Source organism: Clarias gariepinus, chromosome 22 (genome assembly GCF_024256425.1).
Source record: "Clarias gariepinus isolate MV-2021 ecotype Netherlands chromosome 22, CGAR_prim_01v2, whole genome shotgun sequence".
NCBI classification, from domain to species: Eukaryota; Metazoa; Chordata; class Actinopteri; order Siluriformes; family Clariidae; genus Clarias; species Clarias gariepinus.
The window spans coordinates 21,428,520-21,451,248 of NC_071121.1; the positions used below are offsets into that span (position 1 = coordinate 21,428,520).

General features: G+C 45.5%; 1 protein-coding gene across 2 annotated transcripts in view; it reads right to left on the reverse strand.

Annotated features, from left to right (window-relative positions):
- lrp1ab (low density lipoprotein receptor-related protein 1Ab) overlaps window positions 1-22,729 on the reverse strand; it is a 122,351-nt gene that overhangs the window by 51,405 nt on the left and 48,217 nt on the right. The window contains exons 4-12 of one of the 2 annotated variants that reach the window (XM_053482666.1): window positions 19,979-20,098; window positions 19,602-19,730; window positions 19,220-19,474; window positions 11,720-11,882; window positions 9,282-9,504; window positions 1,484-1,673; window positions 1,108-1,251; window positions 647-883; window positions 343-523 (exon numbers count right to left, since the gene is read on the reverse strand). In XM_053482666.1, the coding sequence (XP_053338641.1) occupies window positions 343-523; window positions 647-883; window positions 1,108-1,251; window positions 1,484-1,673; window positions 9,282-9,504; window positions 11,720-11,882; window positions 19,220-19,474; window positions 19,602-19,730; window positions 19,979-20,098 (1,642 nt within the window). Of the gene's footprint in view, window positions 1-342; window positions 524-646; window positions 884-1,107; window positions 1,252-1,483; window positions 1,674-9,281; window positions 9,505-11,719; window positions 11,883-11,989; window positions 12,118-19,219; window positions 19,475-19,601; window positions 19,731-19,978; window positions 20,099-22,729 lie in introns of those variants that run through there. The other variant, XM_053482667.1, reaches the window with a different exon arrangement.

Sequence of the window (22,729 nt, forward strand, 5' to 3'; positions counted from 1 at the left end):
CTCTAGGTAAAGCTAGCTTGCTGAACTATAAGGTGGGTTCTGCTGCTGATGGACATGAGCTACCACGCATTTGAGTCCACAGTGCATTTTAAATATTAATATGCCCTTTCACATTTATAGCACATGGTATTAATGGTATGGCCAAAAAAAATTGACTTGAATGAAATGCACTAAAGTTGAAAATGGAATTTTTAGCCTCTCTGTGGCCAAGTGTATTTTTTCTTTTGTACAGTAGCCTTAAAACAGTGATGCATACGTTCATATATAAAACAATGGCCTCCACTATATTGCATGGAAGGACTTTTCTTTTTCATATATAGAAATTATTTTCGTTATTCTTACCCGTGTGCCGGGTCCACCACTATTGCTCGGGGGTGGGTCATCTTGCCCTCGAGGAGAGTCTTGCGTGTTTGGGAGGCTTTCTCCAGCTTGGCCACACTAATCGTCTTTTCTGGTCCATCGTCTGTCCAGTACAGGTTCTGACCCATCCAGTCCACGGCTATGCCCTCGACAGTGTGGATTCCTACAAGAAAACCCGTGGACGTTCATTTACTTAAGTGTAACAAGTACGTCATATCCTGTAAAACCTTTGATGCAATCCCGTGATTACGTACAGTCCTGACTACAATTAAAAAAAAAATCTCACCGCTCTTCACGATGATGTCCCTATCTGTGCCGTCGATTTTCTGCCGGCCGATGGTGTACGTGGTGGCGTCGCTGAAGTAGATGAACTCGGTTTCGGCGTGGAAGTCCAAAGCCCTCGGGTTGTTCAGGTTCTCGATAGGAATGATGTGCTCGTCGTATACACGTGCGTGCAGGTCCATGCCGCGAATGACCCCGGGCCGACCTTTACCGTACACCAGGAAGAGCTCGTGCTCGGGTTCTGGGAGCGTACAAAGGCAGAGCGGTTCAACACAAGAAACACCCTGCCATCATTCTGATCCTGATGAACAACGATGTGAGAGCGAAAAAGCCAGCCATGTGGCAAAATTTAATTGTGGTCGCTATAATGATCTGTTCATTTGAACCTTAAGGTGTTGCTGTTGCTGTCGTCATTAATTTATTAATTGATAATTCCTTAAGAGAATCAGACAAGCGTGCACTTACTCTTGCAGGACTTGCCGTCGCTGCCGAGGCTGAATCCGGAGCGGCAGCGGCATGTGCGGATCTTGTGGCTGTTGGCTAGCAGACAGATATCGGAACAGCCTCCGGGTTTCCCGAACTGATCGGGAGCGCAGGCGTGACTGCGCACTGTGGTCAGGACACGGACAAATCATTTTAATCATGAACACACAGACATAGATTCTAGAATTCCTACTTCCTTTAGGCCTAAGACTAAAAAAAAAAAAAGGTTTCACTGGGGAGCGCTACAGTGTAATTTAGCCTAAGTCGCTGATTAATTACTCTATGGAAATAAAGGTGACAGAAAGTGAAGCTTTGACCCGTTTATCCAAGTTAGGGTTGAAATTACAAGGCGCTGTACCTGCAGGCTGGCGTCTCTGGTGGTACACGTGCAGCGCTCCACCTTTATCCACCCGCGTCACCACCTGGAAGTCGGAGCTGTTGAAGCGGTTGACACGGATGACGCTGGTCTTGGGCTGGATGTTCCCGTTGTCCGAGTTGGTGGCATACAGGTAGTTCTCGAACACAGTCAGACTGTACAGGTGTTCAATCTGATGGTACAAAAGACACAAGATAAACAACCAACACATTTGATAGACACATCTTTTTTTTTTTTTTTTAAAGAAAAATAAAATGATCTGTCAAATAAACGGATGCAAATGGCCCTGAACTGTGCTGCAGTTTTGTCTGTGCGGTGCAGAGGGTTATGGATTATAGCAATAATGTTTTTGGCTTACATGCTCATTTGGAAAACTTTGGCAACACCTTCACAAAAATGTCAAACCTTGTGATGCATAACAATGTTTTTAAAACAACATTATGTAACACTTGGCACAGTTCGAAGGCGAAAATTCAGAATAAATCTGTCAGGATGGACGATAACATGGATTTCTACGTTGGGCCTAAAAAGGCTTCCTTAAGAGAGAGTAAGAGAGACAGAGAGAGAGAGAGAGAGAGAGTGTACATATAAAAATATCCAGTTCCCTTTCAGTCGATTCACTCGGTACAACACATATAGTATGGGATATCACGCCCTCTCGTGTCCTGGCTGAAGCCACCTTTATTCACGCCGTAAAGGCAGGCAAACCTGTGGTGACGTAGGTGTAGCCCCGCCTACACCTATAAACCATCGTCGCCACGGTTGACCCTCAGTTCTTACGCTCTTCACCTCGCTGTGAACACCTTTTCCGTAGAGTTTTCTAGGTGCTGCTAGTAAACTCTACGTTTTACGTTACACGACTGGGCTTAAAATCAGCTTAACTGCTCTTGTTGGCGTTAGCGACAACAGCCTTATTTTGGTGAGTCGTCTACCCGCGGGGCGCTGACTTTTAAGTTCTCTGTCAGTCAGAACATTAGCGACATCTCAGTTAGTTGGCTTCTGTTTAGCTGTGCTAACAGCGCTAGCTAGTATGAGCATGGATGCTACTGTAGCTAAGAAGAGGTCCGCTGTTCGCCCCTGTCCTCAAGAGTGCGGCTTCTTCTTGCACGAGAAGGACCAGCACGAAGCGTGCCCCGTCTGTCTGGGGATTCTCCATGCTAGGAGAGCTCTAGCTGAGCCAGAGTCATGTGCGCTTTGTCGCCAGCTCCGGCGTTCAACGCTGGAAAGACGGGTCACGTTCGTGGAAAGGACCCTGGGGAGAAATACAGTCGCTCAGCAGGACCCCCTCCTTTCCGAATCAGCAGTCCCAGCTTCGCCTGTGTCTGCTGACGAGGAATTTCCGTCAGAGGTCCCCGCACTTAGCTGGGCGGACCAGATGGAGTATCTCGAGGGGTCGGAGGACCGTGGGCTCTCCTACAGCGCTGGCCAGCAGCCAGGCATCGAGCAGCATGCTTTCGAGGGCGATGACGTGCTCGACATCGGCCTAGAGTTACAGGGCTTGTCGGAGGACGAGCATGAAATTTTGCCGCCTGCTCAGAGCTCCGCTGCTACTGCGTTAGCCGCTCGGGACGACACTTCATTTTTTGCTCTCTGCCGCCGAGCGGCCGAGAAGCTGGAGGTGGAGTGGCCCTCCCCGCAGCCGGCTCAAAAACCGTCTAAACATTGTAGATTCTCCTCTGCCCAGCTGGAGAAGATTTACCGCGCTCAAGCGGGCACTGCTTGTGCGCTCAACTCCGCTACGCTGCTTCAAACATATCAAGCAATGTGTTTGGCAGAGCTCGGCTCACTGGTGCCTCAGGAGAGCCCGTTCTGCGCGCTGCTTAACGAGGTCAGGACAGCGACAGACTACATTTTGCGCATGTCTCGTTGTGCGGCTCTTTCCCTCGGGAGAGGGATGGCGAGCGCAGTGGTAGCACAGAGGCATTCATGGCTCACGCTCTCTGACATTCCAGATAGAGACAGGGCTGTCTACTTGGACGAACCGCTGTCTGCTGAGGGTTTGTTCGGCCAGTCACTCGATGCCATTCAGGCAAAGTTTGACTTCAGAAGGAAACAGGCCGAAGCGTTGCGAGACATCATTCCGCGACGAGAGGTGAAGCCCAAACAGGCTCGAAGTATGACCACTCCGCGACCACCTCATAAGAGACCACCGCCGGCAGCTAGCTCGAGCTCTCGACCGGTGAAGCAACAGCCTCCCAGGCAAAACCCACGGCAGTCGGCCTGGGGTATGGGCCCCCCACCGGGCGTCCGAAAGGATTCAGCGACTAGGAGGAGGAATCCTCACTCCTCCTAGCTCAGATTTTAAAGAGAGAGGAGCTCTGGCAGCAGGGAGACACTGTTTCTCCTCTCTCAATGCCGCCCAAAGAGGCCGCTACGTTATGTTCAGGAAATCAGTCCCAAACGGCGCTGCACTTCCCTAACACAGTCTCCCAAGCACAATCCCCCCCTCACACACAAGTGTTTATGTTCGAGTTATGAACCCCAGTTGGGGTGTATTAAAAAGTTCTCAGGGACTTACAGCAAGTACCCGCGATGTTTACAGTGTGATTGCCCCAAAAAATGGTGCATTTTGTAAACCATGTGAATGTTACATTATTAAAACCAATAAAGATTTTTCCTGTTTACAATGTTGCAAAACAAAAAAGCCCGGTGCCATCGATGAGGCTGCACTCTGGCGGAACGCCAGGGGGCAGCAGACCCCTTTCAGAAATCAATGCGGGCCGGTTGGCGTCCCACGTTCTCGAGTGGCGCGCATGCGCAGTCTCGACATGGGTGCAAAACACAGTCGCTATGGGATACCGACTACAGTTTCGCATAAAGCCACCGCGCTTCTCTTCCATAATCAACACCGAGGTGTCGGACGACGCCGCAGCGGTGCTTCGGGAAGAGATAAATTCTCTTATGAGCAAAAGGGCGATTCAAGTGGTGCCTCCTTCGGAAGCGAACTCAGGTTGGTACAGCCGGTATTTTGTCGTTCCGAAGAGGGTGGGTGGACTGCGTCCTATTTTGGATCTGAGAATATTGAACACGTTTCTAAGAACGTACAAGTTCAAAATGTTTACCCTGAGGCAACTGCTAAATGCAATAGGCCCGGGAGATTGGTTGACTACGATCGATCTCACAGATGCTTATTTTCATATAGCGATCTTTCCGCGCCACAGAAAGTTTCTGAGGTTTGCATTCGAGGGCGTGGCCTACGAGTACCTAGTGCTGCCGTTCGGCCTGTCACTAGCTCCCCGAACGTTCACGAAGTGCGCCGAGGCGGCGCTGTCTCCTCTTCGGGAGAAAGGCATTCGCATATTAGCCTATTTAGACGACTGGGCACTAATAGCGAGCAGGCAGAGAAACAGACAGCACTAGTTCTGTCTCACATTCAGACTTTAGGGTTCTCAGTAAATATGCAGAAAAGCTCACTGACTCCGAGTCAACAGTGTTCATTCCTGGGTCTGGAGATATGCTCCGTTATCAGCCGAGCACGTCTCTCAGAGCGCAGAATAGCCGCGTTTCAGCGCTGCCTTGCTCTGTTTCAGTTGCAACACAAACTTCGTTTCCGGGTGTTTTTACAACTAATGGGAATGATGGCGTCTATGATCACTGTGGTGCCTCTCGGGCTGTTGAACATGCGTGCGTTTCAGCGCTGGGTGCGCTCTCACCGCCTATGTGCGGCGCGCCGCCTCAACAGGAGGCTGACGGTGACACCGTCATGCATGTCAGCCCTTCTGCCCTGGAGGGAACCCAGGCTATTACGTCAGGGCTCTTCGATAGGCAGGGTATCGTTTCGCAAAGTGGTGTCAACAGATGCCTCCCTCAGCGGCTGGGGCGCTCTGTGCGACGGCTCCGCGATCAGGGGGGCGTGGTCACAGGAACAACGCAGGCTTCACATCAACTATTTGGAGCTGTTAGCAGTGTTCTTAGCCCTGAGACATTTTTGTCTGGTTCTAACAGGCCATCATGTTCTGATCAGGACAGACAATACAACAGTAGTGTCGTATATAAACAGACAAGGGGGGACTCGTTCACTTCCCCTGCTGAAATTATCTCATTCTCTATTGCTATGGTCCAGTGTTCATCTTCTGTCACTCAGGGCCACTCACATTCCAGGGCACCTGAATTTGGGGGCGGACCTTCTATCCAGAGGGGGCCCGCTTGTGAGGGAATGGAGATTACACCCATGGGTGGTAGCTCAGATTTGGGAGCGCTTCGGCAGGGCAGCAGCGGATCTTTTTGCATCCAAAGAAAATGCTCACTGCCCACTATTCTTCTCCTTAACAGATCGCAATGCCCCACTGGGGATCGATGCGCTGGCACACTCATGGCCCCAGCTCTATTGTATGCTTTCCCTCCGGTAGAACTGATTCTGCCTGTCACAGAGAGGGTACGTCAACAGGGCCTGTCACTAATCCTGGTGGCACCTCATTGGCCGGCGAAGTTGTGGTACGCGGAGATAGTCAGCCTGCTAGCAGCAGAACCATGGAAACTTCCTCTCCTCAGGGACCTTCTGTCTCAGGCAGGGGGAGAGGTAGTGCACCCGCGTCCCGAGCTGTGAAACTTGCACGCTTACCTGTTGAAAGGTCCAATTTGTTAGCAAAAGGGCTTCCTCCGAATGTGATTGAGACAATCCAAAAGTGCTCGGGCCTCGTCTACTAGAGGTTTATATGCTTACAAGTGGCGAGCATTTGAGCAATGGTGTCAAGAACATAATGTTCTTCCATTTCAGTGCTCCATGGTGGAGATTTTGTCTTTTCTACAAGAACTATTAGAGAAAGGCCTTGCCTTCTCTACTATTAAAGTGTACTTGGCGGCTATATCAGCCTGTCATGTTGGTTTTAAAGGAGTGTCACCAAGGGCTCATCCGCTGGCAGTACGATTTTTAAAGGGAGTGCGACGTCTGCGACCCACTACGAGGTCCAGTGTTCCGTCTTGGGATTTATTGTTAGTGCTCGAGGCCCTCTGTGGTCCTCCTTTTGAGCCAGTTGAGTCTATAGATATGAAAATTCTTTCATATAAGACGGCACTTCTTCTTGCTTTAGCGTCTGCTAAACGAGTGGGCGATCTCCACGCTTTGTCCGTGCATCCATCCTGTACGCAGTTTGCTGCTAATGGGTTAAAGGTTACTCTACGGCCGAACGCGGCCTATGTACCGAAGGTCGTTTCCACTGATTATAGCTCTATGGTCTTTGACCTTTATAGCTTTTTCCTCCTCCTTTTTGCTTCTGATGAGCAGAGAAAATTGCATAATTTGTGCCCCGTACGTGCACTACGGGTGTACATGGACCGTACAGTAGATATGCGCTTATGTGATCAACTGTTTATCTGCTTTGCCAGTCCAGTTAAGGGTAAAGCGCTGTCTAAACAGCGGCTTTCCCATTGGATTGTGGAGGCTATTACACTAGCTTATAGTAGCAAGAGTGTCCCATTGCCTCTGGGTGTGAAAGCACATTCAACGAGAGCTATGGCAACATCATGGGCTCTGTTCAAAGGAGTGTCTGTGGGCGAGATTTGCGCGGCAGCCAGTTGGTCCTCACCACACACTTTTGTCCGGTTCTACCGACTTGATATAACGGCCCCCTCGGTGGCTCATTGGGTCCTCTCTGCGGGGTCCATGATGCAGTAGAGTAGCTATCAGGGTTCTTGTGACTAACTTTGATAGATACTCGGCGGGGCGTGAATATATGTCCCATACTATATGTGTTGTACCGAGTGAATCGACTGAAAGGGAACGAATGGTTATGACTATAACCTCTGTTCCCTGAAGGAGAGGAACGAGGTACAACACATTGCTGCCCCGCCTCATAGTTACGCTCGGCGAAGAGCGGCTATCGAACTGAGGGTCAACCGTGGCGACGATGGTTTATAGGTGTAGGCGGGGCTACACCTACGTCACCACAGGTTTGCCTGCCTTTACGGCGTGAATAAAGGTGGCTTCAGCCAGGACACGAGAGGGCGTGATATCCCATACTATATGTGTTGTACCTCGTTCCTCTCCTTCAGGGAACAGAGGTTATAGTCATAACCATTCGATTTCTTTCCTACACTGAGGAAAGAGCCAGAAATAGAAACTCAGCATGCTTAAAGCTTGCGAATAGAAGTCTAAAGCCGGATGCTATTTTCCTAATCATTTCTTTAATTAAACATAAGCTCTAAACCTGGATCTTTGAAAACGCTACTACAGTGGGAAAAGAATTTTTGTGGTTTTGAGTCACCTGTACAGCAGATCTGATCAGTCACAAAAACCGTAAAACCGCAACAGCTAGAGGATTAAGCAACAACAATGATTCAAGGCTTAATCAGCATGTGTGTCGTCATTAGCGACTTTTACCAGAATGCCTCGATCAAATGAAAACGCAATCTTGCCAAACTCTCACTTACATTACAGTCCCTTTAACTGGAAAAGAGATCTATGCACCGTTTGCCTTTTTTAAGGCTTGCGCAATCTTTAAACAGCAGTCCATCAGATGACTGCTACGTGACGCTATACGGACTCTCAACTGTCGCACGCTTGTTAATATGCATGGTGTACTACCTTCCTTTACAGGAGTTCTAGGGATATTTCTAGGTATAAATCTGAAATGTCGTGCCTGTCTGAATTGCAAAACCTGGCTCTGATAGAAGGGTGTAGGCGTAGCAATAATAATTATGAGTGTCCTTGCAAAAAAAAAAAAAAAAAAAATGAAAAGAAAGACTTTCTGTGGGTTTCTCTCCCTCTCTCTATCTCTAGAAGTCTCAACAATGAGCCACGTTCCCACTCCGTTTTTAAAAAAATAATAGCATGAACATGAAATGTAGAAGGAAGAACTTCTACATCAGGTCAGGAACACAGTAGAAACCTGTTTTTTTTTTGTGTGTGTGTGTGTGTGTGTGTTTTGGACATGTTGAGGTGTGGATGAAGTTTGACACTAGACTCAAGAAGAAATTAATTAATTACGGCGCTGACATGACAGTTAATGACACTCTTAGGGACGACATTGATGTACTCCAAGCATGATGCAAACGGAAAATATTGGATGGAGTTCTGACGGAGTTGTCACTTCAAGATCGCGAGTTTGATTCCCGGGTGATGCTGTAACCTCTCGCAGCCGGAGGCCTAGAGAGAGCTGATTGGCCGAGCCAATCAAAGAGGAAGGATGAGAGGTATTTAGTTCTACTACATTAATCACGGCTTCTACAGCCATTTAGGGGTGTCAAGCGGAAGGAGCGGATAGCGCTGTCCTCTGAGTGTGTTACGCCGCCCACAACGGTGCGTGAGCGAGGAGCTCTACAAAATTTGGTCGACTGGCGTCACATGGTTCAGCGGAAATACAGTCTTTGGAGTCACGACTGAGTGGTATTAGCAGCCTTAATGTGGGTGCCCCCTAGTGACGGGGAGGAATTGGACACGACTAAATTAAGGAGAAAATCAGGAAAAAAAAGTTCTCGCACCAACCTCTTGTCCTATGACCATGGTAGGCATTTATGGCAGGCATGCAGCTGGTAATCAGAGATGCTATGTGACAGTATAATAGTGGATCCAATAGTAATCTGAACTCGGTTTGACCTCATTGGACGTAGTTAGCATGTGATCATGTGCATGATCATTAGTCATTAGACATTAGTCACAACATGATGGACGCATTGTGAACCTGTTATGGCTTGGAAACAGTATAAGCTCATGCACATTTTCCCATTTGAATCCCATTTCCACTACATTCTTTGACATTTTTAGGACACAGTGTGACCTTTATGGTCTTTGTTGGAGTGTGACTAGACCCTAAGACAGAAAGCCCCCTGGATTTCTTCTCACCAGCAGGCCCTGAATGATGGTGTGTCGGTTCTTGCCCTCGTAGTCCACCACCTCGATGTAGTCCAGGTAAGCGTCTGCCCAGTACACCAGCCTGTTGACCAGGTCCAGCGTGATGCCGTGAGGGAAGACGATCTTGCTGTCCACGAGTTTGGTGCGGTTCTGCCCGTCCATGTCGCACCGCTCCACCTTGGGGATCTGCCCGTAGTCGGTGAAGAACATCTTCCTGCAGACGAGGAAAGAAAAATGCATTTCTGGGGATGCAGGGACACAGGTTTTCAACAGACTGGGATTTCTTTCCTGGAATTTTAATGTAGACTAAAGAAAAAGAGCAACCTAGAATTAAACAGTAACGCTCAACACACATGCTCTTGTTTTTATCTTATTTAACATGCACATTGGAGGATTTTTCCTCTATCGCACAACAGCTACCAGGGAGAAAGCAAACAAATACTTCATTCAGAGCACATGAAGCTGCCCACTTCCTATTTATGTCCTCTTGCTCATAGCGGCGATAACACGCTATCTCTACACAAGTGCCCTCTTCTGCATACATGAGCTCACAGACACCCACAACTGGTGGCAAGTGTGTGTCTCGGACTGAGAGGAGGGAGAAAGTAATGCCATTTCTCTCTTCCAGAGCAGACGCATAATTCACATTTTCCCATTTTGACCCTATTTAATCTTATGACCTCCCAGTCACAGATGAATGGGACATCATTTGGGATTTAAACATACGATATCCGAATCACAGAGGAAAAGCTTTTCTGATGCACAACAAGAACCAAATTCTTGTGCATGGCACAGCTGTTTAGATTGTTGCGTAATTTTAATTAGATGTCAAGTAGATTTATTATTAGTGCTGTCAATCGATTTTTTAATATTTTGTTGACCGTTATTAATTATGATTATACTGTGCAAACTTTAAATTTACTTGTCTTAAACATGCAATTTTAGAAAACCGAAATGCACAAATGTTAAATTAAAATCTCCTTGCAGCAGCAATCATGGCTGCTCCTATGGACGTGACCATGTCTGATATCTCCTTTTCAACTTGGCTAGCGCAGATGGCTAGTGCATGCGTCTGCAAAATGTATTTCTAGTGTTTCTAACAGGGCCAAAGTGAATGAGTGCAGTCGTCATTTGTTATTGATTAGATGTGCTGTTACACCGCAGTAGTTATGGTTCCCAGGGGTCTCCAGTAAGTGCAATAAAAGTAGTTTCTACCAACTGCATCACTTTCATGGATTTTTTTTTTTCAGTGTCTTACATTTAATGCATTCTTGTAAAGTAAAACTCGAGCACACAACATTGGTTTTATCCAAACTTCCATCTAGAAGCTTTTTTATAACAAAACTTGCCATTCATCTGACGGTGTTTCCTCAGTCATCTTTTTAAACGTGCCTTTATCACACTCAGCCATGTTAAGCGCTGAGATTATGGAAAGCCCTTAGGGTCAAACTTGGTGATATGATAAATTTCATGATTAATCAAATGTATTAATATTGACAATTTATTAATTATATTAAAAAAATATATAATGCACAAAGCAAAGTGTGGAGAAGATTGATCAGCAGCTCATTAGTCATGACAACTGACGAGAGCAAATCTCTAATCTGTCTAAACACTGATTCGACTCTTATTTCGGGTTTTGAAACATCTGCCCCATCACACAGACACCCCTGTACATCAAAACACTTTTCCATGTTAATGCTGACCAGGATGTTTTATATACATCTTAAATGGAACAGACATCTTTTAAAGGGGAAGCGATACTTTAATAACGGGAAGTCATGATGTCATAAAATTACTCAATAAAAATTATCCCATCAGCTTGTGAGAAAGCAGGAACAGCAGGAAAGGCAACACACTCGGATGTAGAAAATGCTGTACAGCTATGTACCAGTAGACTCGACCAAACTCTGATCTTAGAGCACATGATTCCTACAGTACTGTGCAAAAGTCTTGACACCCCCCATTTACTTATAAGAGTTGAATTAGACACATTTATTTAAAGGAATTTGGGGCTTACAGTATGTAACAACCTGAGCAGCAGCCTCATTTCCCCTCTCGTCTTAGATGTTAGATGTTTTTTATGCTTGAATGATTTATAGGTCACTATGTGGCTTAACAAAACACATTCCTTCGAAACCAGTCAGGTACACGAACTGGACTGAAAACGAGCCAAATCTTGATGAAATTAAGGGTTAAAAAAGTCTTTTGGGAAACCTGGAGAAATATTCCTCAATAACACATTAAAAATGCATTAAAGTCTATCCCTTATAAACAAAATATGAAGAAATGGTGGTTCAATACTTTGGCACAGTACTGCACATGAGGCTGATCGGTACGTGTTTGAGCTGAAAAACAAATTCAAATCAGTAAACAAAATGCATTAAATCAAAAACTGCACGAGTGAAAGCTCCAACAAATGGACTTACCCCATGGTTGGATCCAGCACGATGCCCTTGGGGTTATAAAGCTCCAAATCCAGCAGAATGACGCAAGTGGCGCCGTCTTTGGTGCACACGAAGATGCGTTCGTCTACATCATCGACGAAGTAGAAGTTTCCCGTCAGCCAGTCGATGGCCATCTGCTCCACATCTAAAAGAAGCAGTGAAGAACATGATATAATTTCAGTTGTTCCTCTGGTTGCATTTTATTTATATACCACTTCTAACAACAGACATTCACCACAAAAGAGCTTTTACAATAATCTGGATGTAGATTTAAATCACTGTGGGGGTAAAGCAAGCAGCCTCGAGTGGGGACCAGGCGCCAAAGGAAAGCCGTCATCTTGGTGACACCAGAGACTGGAGCAATGAATCGGTGTCGAGTTGTAGAAGAGTGTGTAGATCAGATGTTCTGCAAGCGCATATTGTTCCCTAATGAGAGTCCGGGATGCGCGGTCTTTATGATTACTGCAGCAGTATTGTGGTGAGATGAAGTCTTGAGCATACGCTGTCATCATCCTGTCCTTCTGGGAAGCTTCGTTCTGATTATAGGTAAGATTCAAAGCACCAGTTATGACATGAATAAACAATGTGTGTGGAGGAACGCTACGCAGCTTGAAGAGAAGCCTGCTGGTTCGTTTCATATTGTAGATATGAGTGCACTTCTCCTTTCACAACTTGGAAGCGAGAAGGTGATGTCTGGGAGATATGATGAAAAAAAATATATTAAGTTATATATAAGTTGTGTGGATTATTGGTGACTTGAGGAGACCAGGGACGCAACCCCCTGCCTAGAGGGAAGCGTGAAAAACCGTTAGCCTTGATGCACACGCATGGACTTTTACGCATGTGCTCGCTCCCTCACCCCAGATCCCCCTTCCTTATAAAAGCTCAGAGTTTCAGCAATCATTCTACTACAAAGCAATAAAGCTGCAGTTAGTTTCTTTTCTCCCTTCCCTGAGCTCATTTCGTTAATTACCGAGTATGCATGCATGTCCCTGTATGTGTGCTTGTGTGAGCAAGAGTCTGCAAGTACACGTGCCAAACACTGACTCACTGTCACAAGACTATTATTCACTCCATACGTGGCAGTCAGATGCATACACACAAATAGCAGCAAACAGAGTCAAAAAAGTACTAACACCACAGCGTCAGATTAATACCAGGCTTGTTATCCCTATAGTTTCGTTTTGATCCTGCATGAACGGGACCTTATATCGGTCCTGAACGTGATCAACAAAGAGCACAGAGATCACGCTTCCCATAAAAACCACCCCCAGTCTTGGGAAGTGCTCTGAAACACCAATAAAGTCTGTAGTGTGTACGTCTCTCTGCGACTCGCTCGCTGGGACAATCGAGGCCTTTCTGTGGGGGTCCTTCCAGATCCCAGCTGTGTGGGGCAGGCCCCAGTGTGGTCTAAGCTGCATGCTATTTTAACGGCCGGCAGCGGGGTTCCTTTTGAAAGGGACTTGATACGCTTTTCCCTTTGCATTATTCAAAAGAAGCCCCTAAACTACGAGTCGTCAAAGATGCCTTGTATCCTTGTTTTTTGCATTTGCAAACTTCTAAGCCCCTTGAAGATTTCTTACAAGTGATATGGACTAGTAAGCGTTGCCAAGTTGGGGTGGGAGACCGAAAAAACTTTTGCATGGAGAATGAAAAGGACCACCAGGAGAGTTGAGTAGTATGAAGACGATTACACTTCCCACTCCATGAAAACTCTGCTAAGTGGCTTAAAAACAAGATGGCACCACAGGCATTAATTAAGGTGTTCCGTTTTGGGTTTTTTTTTTTTGCCGTTGTAGTAGTAGTTGTTTTTTTTCCCCAGAACTTTCTAGGAATGAGAAGAAGTAATCAATTGATGGAAGAATTTTGAATAATCAGACAGGCCTGGATTCCAGAGGTGGCCGCAAACGATCCCAACATGTTTAGCAGCAATGGATGAGTTAGCACTGTCTGGTCAGAAGAATAAAAGTTGCTCTCAGGTTTCAGCAACCTTCACTTGAGTGGCTCCAAAATCTTGACTAAGCACATCAAGAGCGACCGTCTGCAACCCGGAACCATCCGAACAAATCATCAAGCTGCAGAGCCAGACCTCATCACGAAGACTCGCATTTTTTGTTTTTGCCTTCCCAATTTTTGCCTTTGATTCCCGCCATCGTGTTGCGAGACCCCCACAACCACCCAACATGTTTCTCCATGCGCTACTTTCATAGCCTCACTTCTTCCGTCACAGAAGAAGCTGCACCGGTAATATTTTATTGGGAACATTGACCTCTAGGGAATTCAGGGCTTTAGTTAAACACGTCCTGAGTTTCTCTGAGACTGGACCAGCCTACACACATTTCTCATTTAATCCTGGCCCTTTCGCCACACAGCAGAAAATGGGGAAGCTGTTGTGAAACAGCGAGTACTGCAAGAACATCTGTGATCACTCAGGGACTAACAGGAAAAGCACAAAGCTGGTGTAGGGAGTGGAGGCCTCTAAGGAGGGAGCACTGGACAAAAACAAAAAAAAAGCAAGCTTAAAACAGTCAGTGAAAGTAAGCAAGGAGGTGCTGGTGTATCCGGTAATAATGAACTTGTAGTTTCCAAATTACCCGTTCGCTGAATTGAATCTGGCCAAGTGGCAATGACGGAGTGTAACCGGAGCGTAAATGACGCAGTCCAAAGCAGCAGACGGGAAAGGTTCTTAAAAGATAACCGGTATCAATAACGCAGAGAGGATTGTGGGGGTAGCAATGAGGACACAAGCCACACAAAGGGAAATAAAGACACGAGTGTGTGCGGCCAGAGCCACGCTACCCACTGCTCTGTGAATGAACGGCTCTTTTAAATCCCACACCACTTAAACAGATTCTCAGACACACACACACACACACGCATCAGATAGCGGACACTAGACTCAGCCTGGAAACCTGGCAACTACAGTAGTATAAGGTTCACAAAAAAAAAAAATCATAACGTACACGATGCTGATGACAAACACAGTTCCTAGGCTGACACGCGACACCTCCAAGAAAATGCATGGCTCTCCAAAGGAATACTAAACATACAATGAATGAACAAATAAATGTAGAACTATTTTGCTTTGACAGCTTGAGTTTGTGTTCTGATTCCTTTACATTCTTTCCTGCTGGAAATCAATCTTAGCCTGCTATCCCGAAGGACAACGCTGGGATCAAACAGGAAGCTGATTGTTAAAGTATACGCATGCTTTCTCCAACAGCTGGGATGGATACAAATATACAGTGCAAAGTATCAGATGCATTCTGGTAAGCAGGAACATGAAGCATGCCAAGACTTGACTAAAATGCACTGAACAGCTTGAGACCGTTAACCCAATGCCAAGATGTGTAAAAGAAAAAAACTTCTACGAGGCCTGGTATAAAAAAAAAAAATGGTAGCACATGACACTTTGGCATGACTAAGACCGGCGGTTTCTACAACACATCAATCTGTCGCGGTTCACTGCGTTCACTTTGAAAAGCTCAACGGACAAACTAAAGTTCGTGTCTGTTGGCCTGGTTTTTTTGTCATGTTTATTTGCACAGATGAGCCTGGTCACAAGGGCACATCTGGCCTGCTCATCTGCTCAGCATGCAGCCATCACAAATCCCCTCCTCCGTGTAAAACTGGAGATCTCGGGCCAGTCGACTGCACTGTTTTAGTCAGCCTTTCCATTCTGCTCCTTCAAGGCTGATTTTGGAAATGATGCAAAGGATAACGCCTCTATTCCATCCTTCATTTTGTCCTTTTCGTCCGGGGTAAATGACCTCATACCACTCAATCAGGACCTCCTGTTATTTTGCAACCCCAGAGTCACTGGATCTCAGTGTAATAACATCTCTCTTGAGACGTTTAATGTAAACTGAGGTTGAAGATTCATGACCTTGGAGCAGAAGTTCTGTCTGGAATTCCTTTAGTAGACCAAAAAACATTTGATACACTCTTACAAAGTAGGCAATTAATCTCACTATTAAAATTCCACAAAGGTGCACGAGTGAGACCATCCGGTGTCAAATAACCAAGTACATGCAGTGACGACCATATCTTTGCTGTGAATCATGCATTAGGGTACGCTTGGCATACCATGATAATCTCCAACATCTGGCTCAAGAATGAGCCACCACCGAGCTGGTGTATTTTCAAAAGTCACACTTCAGTCATTCAATAAAACAAAAATCAATTCGCCCAAACCCCTTGCATCTGCCTCCACATGCTTCCTGAGATAAACGTCCTCTAAAACGAGAGTGGAACATCAAACCCTCTCAAATCTGCTCCAGAAACACAGCTGAGGACCGTCTGTGGATCTGCAGCGCAAGGCTTAAAACGGGCTTAGCCGAGCCTGGCTGGATCCCGAAGACATTCCACAACCCCCAAAGCAAGAAGTAGTCTTTTCACATTGATCTGCATTCTTGTGTGCAGCTGAAGCTCGGCAAAGTTTGGGAGGCTGCGTCATGGAAGTGATGTGAAAAGGCTGGCTGGCCCAATCAAGCCAGAAATCACGCAAACTCCAGGACACGATGAAGAAAGTCAGGATTGTGGGGTTTTTTTTCTCTTTCTTTTTATTCCCCCCTTAAACAAATGCTCAGAATTCTGTTTTGCAACAGTCTAAAATGGAAAAAGGAAGTTATGTCCGAGTCATCGTTTTTCGTCCTGTTGTCACATGAATAAGAGACGGTCCGATGTGAGCCTTTGGAAAGTCCATCGTATAATCCAGATGTGAACCTTGCAAAGTATTTTATCTGATTAATCCCAGCAGGAGAAAAAAAAAAAAAAAAAAAAAAAAACTGTTCATCAACTCAATTTTTTTAAATGGCCATCAGAGCTTCTGTCGCAGATCCTCAGTCGCGGACAAATCGCTGGGATTTATGTTAATAACTTAGCTGAAAGGAGTACGTGTATCCACAGGCTTTTATAAAATACATGGTCACTGGCATTTATCAAAAACTACAACATGGACCACTACTCGCTATAAAACAAAACCTAACCACTTGACATGTTCATATGTTCATCATTTTAAGCTACTGTTGGCTTCAAATTAGCTAAATCCTGGCACCATTCAGCCATGACATGATTGCTTCTCTGAACCTTTGTAAGCAAAGAACTGTATATATAGTTGGACGTCATTGAATATCCTTTAGCTTTAGGATGCAGGCCATTAGCCACTTGGGTCTGAACATATGGAAGATATTTCTCCTGTAGCGTACTGAATAGGCGCTGATGGAAGCCAGGCATGATGACGGGAATGCAGTGAATGCTGTAAATGCAGTATTTAGAGACTGAGTAAAGTTGAATGTGCTCCTAGATTATCCCAGCATGAATCTCTGGTTTCTCTCTGCATTTCTTAGCACTTGCCATCTGCGGATAAAGGGCGGTGATCCAAAACTCCCTCCAGCTATAGCAGCTCCACTACCTTGACCATGGGCCATAAACAAAGACCGTGCTCGCCTAGAACTGCGATTGGAGATTCTTTCTTTTATTCGCCTCAGCTGCGGTTATCACCGTCAGTGGATTTGACGGAAAATGCGAACGGCTTTATACAATATTTATAATACATAATAAACTATGGATCAGAAGGAATGCTCGGTACTGTTACAGTAAGGCAGAATGAAACTTAAGCCTGCACACTGGTTTGAAAAGCAAACACAAGATTATGTGGGTGTGTTGCTTCTGGAAATACAGAGAAGACGCAACAGAAGCAGAATGCAGCATGCAGGCCACTATGATTTAGCACCATGTCAGCATGTGACTCTCGCTCTTTTTTTTGTTCTTTTTTCATTGTACCTGCATGACTGAGCAATCCCCTCCTCCCCTTTCTGCCTGGGGTACAGTTAAATCCTAATAGGGATTAAGCATGTCGCAGTGTAAAATAACACAGATTGTAATCGGTGTTGAAAAAGAACCATACCTAAGCGTAAATAACAGGGTTGGGTAGACCAACTTTATCAGCACGCAGCATCTGATACTGTTTATATATGGTGGTCAAATCTGGTAATCAGCTGTCTTAGGTCTTACAGTTGATTTAACACAGGGATAACGTTGTGGGAGGTTCTTGATCTTGTGTCCTAAATACTGTATTGTATCGAACTGGTACTAGTTTAAATATGTGTAGCACATAATTAATAGAGATGCCTTAAAGCAGGGCGGAGGGAGGGGGGGGAGCAGCGATTTCACGTTTTTGTACCACCCTTTGAATAACACTCTTCGCTGGTACGTCAGGAACAACATAATTCTTCCTAAATTCACTTTAACATCCCTTAAATGCATTGGCGACCCAATATGTTCTCACTTTGGAGAAACACTGCTCATCACTGCTACACCACCACCCTGATGAGAAGTCGAGTGACTGGGTGAAGGGGTACGGAGTTAAACGGTGTGATGATGGTCTGGTGCCTACCTTATCAGCGTGCTCGAAGCGCTATATACTGAGGAACACAATGTACATTGTTTTGTTTAGGTTGCTTCGTCCTAGCCAGAGTTATGACCGAATACGCGGGGCCACTTTCGAGTGCATCACCCTTATGATGAATTGCTCCATACCAGGGGAGGATGATGTAGATCTGGCAGAGCAAGTAACATCACAACTGGCACAAGTTTAATTATCAATTTCAATAAGGTGAGAAAGCAGACACACCCACACTAATAATTGTTTAAGGCATTTGCTCACGCGATAAACAACTAGCGTGCAAGTGTATTAACCAGCTAAAAAAAAAAAAAATGTTTTTTTTTTTATTCGGAAAACCGACCTCAAGTACATCATCGGACAGTTAATCAGGATCTGGGATGCGGAACTTTCATCAACATGAGCAGGAAGGCAAACCTGGCTTAGGAGTAAAAAGCCGTAAAACTGATTGACATTTACGGAAGACTTCGAGCACAGTACGGTGATGAGACACTTAGCCGCAGTAAAACATTTGGATGGTCCAAACGTTATAAAGAAGACTGCATCCGTGAATGATGATCCTGGACCGAGGTGGCTCGGAGCCCACTACAGTCGTTCCTGTGAACATTTACCGAGTGCAACACCTGCTCTTCTAAAATCGATGGATATCTTCTCACATCTGTCTGTGGGAACTGTACACACAATTATTCAAAAACACTACTTGCACATTACAGGTTCTCGGGTGGGAGTTGTGGCCATGTCCGCTGTAAAAAGTCCTGACCTTACTCCAAAACGTTCCGTCTGTTTGGACCATTAAAGGAGTTCCTGGGAGGCCAGCGTTTTTAGATGTGAAGCAGGCGGGCTGATCATGGCCCCGGTGTACTGAGAAATCCTTCTCGCTTGATGCTATTCATGCTTTGAAATGCTTTGATATTTACATTAGTGTATCAGAAGATTATATAGAAAAATAAAGGGAGTTTTTACTGAATTCTTCACAATCAAAAGTCCCAGTTTGACTCATTTAAAAAAAGAGTTGCAGTTTTCAAATAAAGTATTTCAATGAAAGTATGATAAATATAAATACTACGTTAAGTACTTACGATGCAGGCTCAGGGAGATGTTAATAGTTCTCTCTTCGGTGAAGCCCTTGGCATTAGGGAACTTGGCGCACTTGAGCATGGTGCCGCTTGGCGCGTCACCTACGTGGATCCAGCACACTGTTTCCTCGGTGTAGATGAAGTCCATGGCTGTGGTCTTGCGTGTGCTTACAGAGATGGGGTTGGCACCGTTCAGAGACGTGGCTTGGATGTTCTGCGAGTTGGCGATGAGGAGGTACGGGGGGCGGTCCACCGGGTCTGGATTTAAGAAATGGGTGGTTTATGGTCATCCGATCAACGTAGACATACAGTGAATGCAATTCATGATCACGGATCAACATATAATACGTACAGAAATTGTGTGGAGTTAAAGAAGTGCACGTACCATTTTTGGCCTTGCATGAACGGTTGTCTGGCTGAGGCAGGTAGCCCTCTACGCAGCTGCAGGTGTAGGAGCCATCTGTATTGGTGCAGGTTTGACTGCATGTACCGTACACTGCACACTCGTTAAAATCTGTCAAAGAGAACATACCGCGAGTTGAACAGCACCCCCTGCACTATGCATATATTATATAATCAACCACAAATTAAAACTGGCAGTACGCAGTGCATTACTGAACTTACTGGCATTACTGAAATTAAGCAACCGAATTATGAACCCAAAACAGTTTTTATGTATTCATAGATAGATATTATCTACATCATGATTTTCCACTAGTTAAACGTAAAATAAATAAACTATTAAAGGAACATCTGGCTCACCTCTGCACGTCTTCCCATCCTCTCCGACTTCAAAGCCGCTCCTGCAGTAACACTTGGGTCCAGAGGGGGTGATAGCGCAGTGCTCCTGACAGCCCATACTGGTGCAGTTTTGCACGAGCTCTGTTACACAAAACAGGAGAAACTATGAGTAATAATGCTACAAAATTCGTCCTATGCAAGAGAAATTGCGGACGATGACAAAAGATCAAGATAAACGTGCGGAAGAGATGTCTGACTTTTTTTTTCTCTTCCCCTCATATCATGCATCCCAGGTAAAAAAAAAAAAAAAAAGCTCATAGATCAGCATCTATCTAATAGTAAACAAAGAGAATCTCTCATCAGTAGATGGAATACGAGATGATTTATAAATACGTGCTGGCGTCTTTTCCCCACTTTGAAGTGAACCTGTCAACTGGGGAATTAAGATTTTATCCGGCATCGTATCAAACGCTCAGGTTCATCTGTTCTCCTGTATTACACCCACAACCCTGGAACCAATTCAGTAGCGAATGCTTGAAAATATTTCTGAACCGACCACCCACGGCACACTCCTACTGAGGCTCGTTCCTCCCCCAGAGAGAGAGAGAGAGAGAGAGAGAGAGAGAGAGAGAGAGAGAGAGTTGGGGACAAATTGCCAATAGTCAAAAAGATTACAGGTGGAGTACTGTCCACTTTGAGAAATGCTCATAATGGGGCTTTAGTTCCAACACTTGCTGCATATTTTTACCCACAAATCTGCCACAGTTCTCATTAAAAGTTCACTATTATTCGAATATGAAAAATGTTTTTAAACTCATCTGTGGGTTAAAGAAGAGATGTTTAGTGGTCCGAGAGCATCCGCTACCCTGGGCATTACTACCCAGAAGGGGATGAATCAAAGTCATCACCTACCGTAGCCTGCTGTCAACTTTGTGGAAGAAACGTGTTTAGAAAAAAAAAAATCATGAATCGAGCTCACTTGAGGAAACGACGTTTGGGGAAGTGGTATGGGGAAAAAAAGAAAAACCCACAACTATATTTAATAGTGAAAGTTTTCAAGATTTCCACACTCACACAATGTGATCGGGACCAGACAGCTGTGTGGGCACAAGTTAGTAAGAATAATCAGAGAAAAGCCCTGAATTTGATAGGGTGCATAAGAACTAGACTTTAAGCAATGGAAAAAAGGCCATGTGGTCTGATGAATTTAGGTTGATCCTATTTCAGAGTGATGGGTGCATCAGGGTAAGAAGGGAAGTGCATGCACAGGGGCCACTGTACACGCCTCTGGAAGTAGTGTTATGATCTGCTGTTGTTTCACAATTGGTCGGGTCTAGACTCGTTATGTGGCAATGAAATGAAGTCAGCTGATGACCTGAATGTACCGAATGAGCAGATCATCACATCTGTGGAGTTTCCCTTCCCTGATGGCACGGCCGTATTCCAGGACTCGTATCGTGAAAGTGGTTCTTCAAAAGCTCAGCACTGTGTTGAAGCATGACCCTCACAGAGACCGTTAGTTATCAGTAACGGAATGTTTGCCAGTCAAAAATCCAAGTTGACATGTCGGTTGTCCCGACGTCATCACCCTAAACTCTGTCTATTTACACAAAGCGAACCAGAATGAGTAGACAGTGGCAGAAAGATAAAGTGACAAGTCAATGCGAAAGTATCAGCACTAAATCAATTACAGCTTACAGACTCAGGGTGGAGGGGGAAAAAAAAAAATTCTCGAGTGTCTTCCTCCATCTCGCACTTACACCCACACACAGGGACAATAGTGGTCCTCATCATACAAAGCCCATGGCACTTAGAGCTACAATAGCTCTTTTGTGTGAAGCGAGGAGAATATGTCGCCAAACACTACAAGCCCGTAGCGAATCGATTCCTCGACTCCCTTTCCAAATCCCAGCCTGTCCCATCGGCTTTCCTCCTCGCCCTCGGACGCGTCCCCGCGTACAAGCTGTAAGAAGCGTGGCGTGTCATTTGTTCGGAACGGAGGAGCATCGGACAAGCTCGCACAGCTGCCTTCCGTGCCGCGGGATGCTAAACACATTTACCGTGGAGGGCTCTTCCCAGGTTCGAGGTTCAGGATTCCGTCCTCGGCATTTCGTCTCACTGTAGTCATCGCACGCTGCCAAGGAATTGCTAACGGATTGACAAAACGTATCCAAGAATCAGATCCTACCCCATGCTCAATCAGCATTTTCTGTGAGCCCCTAAACGCACATAATGTAAGGCTATTGATTTTTTTTTTTTAACACATTATCAATTCTATTGATTAACACCAATATCCTCGGCTCTCCTGGGTATTCCATGATTAAAGAGGTGAACACTTGGAAACTACTTCCTGAAAATCTTCTAAAAAATTTCAAAACTCTACAGAACCGAAGAACAGCCATCATTAATCGTCGGAAAGCGGCTCTGTGGGCTGATCGTCTGGTTTGCTACAAACTAGGGCTTGAATCGTGATTATCTGTTCAAGCTCTCGCATTAAACCCTTAAATCCGCAATCAAGTCTGCTTGTGTGAGGAGCACTTTCGGCGCGGTACTCGACTCAACAGCGAGTGTGCGTATTACGCTTTGACATTTCCCATAGCTGACATTTCTGTCTGCGTGTCTGTGCACGCGGTGTGCGTGTATCGCTCGATGAACGAAAGAGAAACTATTAGGACGTGCGCAGATACAAGTGTAACGCGGTATAAGACAGCTAGCAGTTCTGATACAAAACCATGTCGACAAACACAGAGACGTACAGTGCATAAATATTCG